At 40.3% G+C, this 6,723-nt stretch overlaps 1 protein-coding gene across 27 annotated transcripts in view; it reads right to left on the minus strand.

Annotated features, from left to right (window-relative positions):
* NfI (Nuclear factor I) overlaps nucleotides 1-6,723 on the minus strand; it is a 473,509-nt gene that overhangs the window by 140,227 nt on the left and 326,559 nt on the right. The window contains exon 2 of one of the 27 annotated variants that reach the window (XM_067117575.1): nucleotides 376-1,575. The exons of the other annotated variants lie outside the window; for them this stretch is intronic. Coding sequence (XP_066973676.1) covers nucleotides 376-399 — 24 coding nt within the window. The 5' untranslated portion in view covers nucleotides 400-1,575. The remainder of the gene's footprint in view (nucleotides 1-375; nucleotides 1,576-6,723) is intronic. 27 annotated transcript variants of the gene reach the window in all.

Consider the following 6,723-nt stretch of genomic DNA (forward strand, 5'->3'; position numbering starts at 1 on the left):
GAAGGAAATATATTCAAATGATTCAATTTCACGGCCGTCTGATTAATTATTGTGGGTACTACGTTCCGGGGAATGAAAATATTAATGGATGTGGCTCTAGAATAAGAACAATTAGATGAGGAATCAACTTCATTCTTTTAAATAATCTGCATACTAACAAGGTAATGAGATAATGCTCGAAAGCATTATTGTTAAATATCTTAAGAATATATATATATATATATATATATATAAATATATATACAAGATATAATATATATATATATATATATATATATATATATATATATACATATACATACACTCTTCAAAAAACCATACAGGCAAAATAATAAAGAAAATACTCGGACGCTTTATTGTCACATCCATACTAACCCAGGGCATGGTGGCACATTTCATGGGTGGTTGTCCTCCGTAGGGTGGGGGCGGCGGAGGCGGCGGGTGGGCGGTCTGGTGGTATTGCTGCGGGTGAGCGTAGTAGGAGGACACTGTGCAGTCAGAAGTCGCCGCCAGAACTCCGCCACAATCTCTGGGGTTTGCGCTCAAGAAGCCACTTGACAAGCCAAAGGGCACCACGCCGCTCCGCTCCGGAGGGGCAGTCGAGTCTGGGTTCTCTTGGGTACTTTCCACCTATTGTCCGTCGACGTGGTCGGAAATAACGCTAGTGGCAAGAGCAATGACGACAGATTATTTACCTTCTCCAAAGGCTACGTCTTCTCCAGATGTCCCTCTTGTTACCTCTGGCAAGATCATCAGACAACTGGCTACCAGTGCCTTCGTCGTTTCCCTTATGTCAGGGTAAATAATCTTGTTTATAAGTTTTTCTCCTCTTTTTCCTTCTTGACGCCTTTCTCCCAGCGCCCCTTTACATCACACACACTTTCGCTAAAAACGTCAACACAGTTGGCGACCGGTGCCAACAACGGGAGGGCCTCCCTGTCCAAGTTTCAAGGTGAGATGCAATTGGCCGCAAAATTTACAAGTGGATAAGAAACGCTTTTACAATTTCTTTGTATTTCTTATGTTCAATGTCTTCCCACCTTGTATAGTTCGTTAAAAGACTCTCGGCAATTACAGCCGGGGCTGCGAAGGTTTACAAGAGTTATACAGCTTTCTTGCCACAGGTAAATCTTGTTTACAGTTAAAGGCACAACACTACTGCTACGACTAACCTTTGTTGTGTTTCTACGTAAATCTATTATTGCACCAGATTTAACGAGATCTGGTTTAGGACTACTCTTGGGAAGTCGCTACTTCACCAGACGGGGACAAACACGAACCACATGTATTCATAAAATTTATATATATTTATATATATATATATATTTATTTTATCTAAAACTTATAACCAAAAATAGCAGCCACTAGAGTATCAAAACTACCATCGTTTCAAATCTGACTTATAAAATATACTGTACGCTGGACACTTTAAATGGAGGGACACTAGACTTACACAATTTTCTTAACCTTAACTTTATTTACATATATAACAATATTCTTCCTTTTCAAAAGTAGCACGTCTTCCGCTGCAAACTCCAGTTCAATGTCGAACACTTATTTCTCTTTAATGTGTTTCTTGTTTGAAGTAGATGCGAAGGACAGGAAGAGTTAGAATTAAAACTTACAAAGTGGTGTTTTGTTTGGGTAATTACAGAAATGCTTGATATAATCTTTGTTCAACAACTTTCAATTCTTTCATTCAGCCATGAAGCCACTGTAGAATAGGAAACAGTCCATTAACAAGACAAGGGGATTGAATATAATATAGATACCTTCGTAAATGTTTAACAATTTCTCTTGAGGTAATTTTTGTTTTCCTTTTTACGACGTGTACTGGACGGAAATTCGTTGTAATTTGTATAAGGAAACGTAGCTGGTAATCAATTGACAAAAACCAGTAGACTTTTATAACATACAGCCCACTCTTTTAATCATGGCAACGACAAAAAGCGTCTTTATCGTCTGACCACTTTTCCTTGCGACTGTACAGACGGTGTTTTTCCTTTCACCCTTAATAAGCCTTATTTCACTTGAAAAAGTAGACAACGCCTCCTAAAAACAGTCTTATTAATCTAGCAGTGCATCAGTCGTGTCTGAGGATGACTGTTACATCATGAAGTGCCTACGCACTTCTACGCTGGCGATACGATAAGCGAAGCAGTCGTACACACGAGGGAGGAGGGGAGATGGAGAGAGAGAGAGAGAGAGTGAGAGAGAGAGAGAAGGTACGGGTGGGAGAGCCAGCGAGGAAGGAAGGTCCGTAACGCAGGGAGGCTGAGCTTTAAGATTCGTGATGCTGCTGCTGCTGGTGGTTGTGCTTCGCCCTCTCTCTCGCAAGATACATTATCCTCCTTCCCTCTTTCCTTCCAGTGAGAGAAAGCGAGAGTAAAAGAGAGTAACAAGGATAGACAGACGTACAGTCACGCTTTTCTCTCAAGGTCCAAACAGTAGTATCCTTTTCTCTCTCCTCTTTCTCCCTTGTTTTTTTTATTATCCAGATCTTCCGATTCTTTTTTCCTCTCCGAACACACTCGACTAGTTTTTTCCTTTTTTCCTCACACAGAATTTCCTCTCCTCAGACCTGCTGAGTCACAAGCACATCGGACAGGGGGAAACAGGCAAACGCGTACAACGAAAAGAGGAAGTGGGACGGAGAGGGAGGGGAGGGGAGGAGGGGAGGGGGAGGGGGAAGACGAAATAAACAATGAAATGGTAAAAGCCTTTACTCATGGGAGATAGAAGAGGCACACACGAGACTCTTGTACCGACGTATCGATCTTCAGCCAATCCACCAAAACAACACTACGGTCCCCCAAAACCTGATAGTCCCCAGCCGGTTTCACACACACCACTGCATGGAGGCTTATGATTTCACGTTTTCATCGCCTCGCCTTTTCCTTTTTCCTAACCACTCACTTCGTCTCTATCGGTCTGCATAGGTCATGGTGTGGCAGCAGCACTTGTGCACGCAGAGGAAAGCGATAACAACCGTGGAAGACTCTGGCGATGGAAGAGGTGTGATAAAAAGGACGAAAAGGGGGCTTACGAAAAGAGAGAGGAGAGAGGAAGAGGGAAGAGGAAGAGAAAGAGGGAAAGAGAGGAGAGAGAGAGGAGAGAAGAAGAGAGAGAGAGAGAGAGAGAGAGATGATGCTGTCTTCTGCTTCCGATGCCTTGGGTTTAAAGTCCTCTTCGTGGAGAGACAGAAGACACGAGGGCAAAGACCAGGATAATATGATTAAAAACCGCACACTTTGGCTTCCAGAGGCGCGTAAAAAGGGGTTAGGTTAAGGGATTTCGGGACGAAGGTTGAATCTTACGAGGGGAAAAGTATTAACAAGGGGAAAGGGGAATGAGGGTAAAAGGTGGTGGTGGTAGTGAGAGTGGGAGAGTGAGAGAGTGAGAGGGGTTGGGTCGCTCCCCGCCGTCTCTTGTAAGGGAATGTGGAGGAAACGTTGTGGCTCCGACACAGGCCCTCGCGAACGAGGAGGGGCGGTGGGGGGGCCTCAGAGGAGCCGGGGTGGTGCAAAGGGTGTAGGTGGAGACTCTAGTTTCCCCTCGAAATGCGTGCGAGATAGCTCTGTTCTGATTTACCCTCTAACAACACTTCACATCCTCTACTCTCCAAATACAACGTCTATGTTACTGATTACATCAACCACAATTTGGTTACACTTCAGTGCACCAAACTGACCGTCAAAATAGGGTCAAATAAAAACCTACGTTGCAACTCGCGATTTCCCCTCCGCAGTTGCCAGGCACCGCCATCCCAGGAAACTACCATGAATGAAAATATCGAAAAATACAGTAATTCCAGATTCACAAATAACTCCCAAGAACACTCTGAAACCACGTGTGGCCGTAACTCGCACACCAGATCACTCTTGCATGTTATGAGCACTCGGTGCCAAATAAGAAGAGGAAAATTTTCCCTTTTGTCATAAAGTGCATCTCTCTCTCTCTCTCTCTCTCTCTCGCTCGTTCGCCACATCCTCTCTCTCTCTCTCTCTCTCCTTATCAATGCTAATTCTCGTTTCGATTTCTGGGTATGCGTAATCCTTTCGTATTATCCCTTAAAGATATTTTTATTGATCTTTCTTCGTTGAAGATATGCAATTTTGAAAGAATGTTTCTAAACCTTCGTTTTCTGACTTTTCTCGACAGAACATTCTTTTACTTTTTCAGTCCTCTCTCTCTCTCTCTCTCTCTCTCTCTCTCCCCCTCGACAGTCTCTCCTCGACAGTATGTAATTCATCATGTGACCAACCAAAGTCATTGTCGACGGACCAACTACAAACAGGGTGACAGGATTGGGGGACGAGGGAGGGAGACAAGTAGGGATGAATATAAAACAAAGGATAAAAAAGAAAAAAGGAAAAGTTTTGGACCTCAAACAGCCACCAGAATGAATACCCTTTTAAAGCCCACTGGATATAATTCACCCATAAGGTGGCTACTTTATCCAGTGCTGACCAACGGGAATTTATTAATGATGTCAACAGTGATTCTACACTAAACAATCGTATAATAATTAAATGAAATTACAAAAAATTACAATTCAAATTACAGACGGCAAACTGATAATAACATAAAAAAAAAAATATTTGCAACAACAACAAAAGCAACCAGTCCACTGATGTGCAACTATTTTTTTTCATTTCACACAGCCACCTCTCCCTTCCCAACAACCAACTCTTCCCCCACCCCAAACCAAGGATTTCCATTCGACCCCTTCCCATGCCCTCCCGTTTATCGTTCCAATTTCGTGAGCAGCGTATGGCAATTTCTGTCAAGTTAAAAATGCTTCTACTATTGTATGCACATGGAGTATAATTACAAATGTTATTTCATACTACTAAACTGATGGCACTTTGATGGAAACCTCTATAACGAATTATAGTTTAGTGTTAGTCTTGAGCAACATTACAAAATATAGTAATTACTAAGAAACCCTTAAACCACAGGGTATTAAATTGAAACACAACATGAACATCATGACAGTGTGGGCACACACACACACACACACACACACACACACACACATATATATATAGAGATATATATATATATATGGTAGTATATATATATATATATATATATATATATATTAATATACTGTATATAAACTGACTATACTAATCGTCATAAATACTCCCTGTTAGTTCATCTCTGCTGATACAAACAGTTACCATAAATCTGGACAAGACGCAATTAGCATTCTCAAATTCACCTACCACCTTGAACTATAAAAAGATAAGGCCATTAACCTTTGCCTTTAAAGGTAATGGAAAACTGTATACAGAAGGCGGGAGATCATTGTTATAACCACACTAATTTCGGATAAGATCACCCAAGGCGCACCGGTTCACCTGAGAGTTAGGAGTTCCTCTGGGCCTACAAATATTTGTAAAGACTGCGTAATGCATCCGTAAGCATACATATTGTTTTATTTGTGTACTCCTTGACTTAACTCTCTTAGGTTTATTTGTTAACTTATTTTCCATATTTGGACATATCAATGTGATTCCGGGCTGAGATTGATATTGGACAATACAGGTCATTTTGTTAATCTTTTATTTTATTTATTTTCCTTTTTTAAACAAATGTTACTTTTCTTGTGAAGTATTGAATTACTACACGGTCACCGGATACTAATAAACAGAAGAAACACACACACATATACATACATGCATACAAATACACACACACACATATATATATATATACATATATACATATGTGGGGGGGTGTGCTTACTGTTCAGTTAGAGACCCTAATCGTGTATTAATGTAACACTGAATAAGGAAAGTATGTAAATATGAAGCAAAAACATAACAATGAAGGAAAAATGCAATAATCTGATTAACACTAAACCCCTTCCTTCAGCCAAAATAATGAAAATAACTTAATACAACTGCAAAAGAAGGGATTAACAATAAAAAAAAAATTTGGAATTGGACAAGGAAGATATCTGACTTCACAAAAATACATCAGGCTATCAATTTTATTTCATGAAAATATATTTGAGGTTAATATTAAATTGCTCCCTTTGTAGGAAACAATAAGAAATTTCAACACTACGTCTCCGGTGGGGGGGGGGGGTTGTTAGGGCACGAGCAAATTAACTTTTGTATATTCATAAATGAGGTGTCTGCAAGATATGACAGAGAGAGAGAGAGAGAGAGAGAGAGAGAGAGAGAGAGAGAGAGAGAGAGAGAGAGAGAGAGAGAGGACTTCCCTCATCTTCCCACAGGCTACTGTCAGCAGATGGGCGTCTACTGTTCCCGATGACACCGCGCATTCACTTCCAAATGTCCTCTCTTGTCGCGAATACTTTCGTGACAAAGAAAGAAAAGAAAATAAAAAATAAGCCTGCCAAGAAACCACTTCAATGCCACCAACACACAGCAAGAATTTAAACAGTCCTCAGTTCCCGTAGGGGAATGGGAGAGACGGGAAAGACTTCTGACCTGGGCATTGTGTAGTAGGAAGAGGACTCTCTCTCCCTCTCTCTCTCTCTCTCTTCACAAAAGCATGCATTTTTGTAAATATAAATATATATCTAGTAGCGGTATATATAACACACATTATATATATATATATATATATATATATATATATATATATATATATATATATATATATATATATATATATATATATATATATATATATATATACACACATGTAGAATCTACTGGTCACTTTTACCAGACACATATGTAA

The sequence above is a fragment of the Macrobrachium rosenbergii genome, chromosome 15 (assembly GCF_040412425.1).
Source record: "Macrobrachium rosenbergii isolate ZJJX-2024 chromosome 15, ASM4041242v1, whole genome shotgun sequence".
NCBI lineage: Eukaryota > Metazoa > Arthropoda > Malacostraca > Decapoda > Palaemonidae > Macrobrachium > Macrobrachium rosenbergii.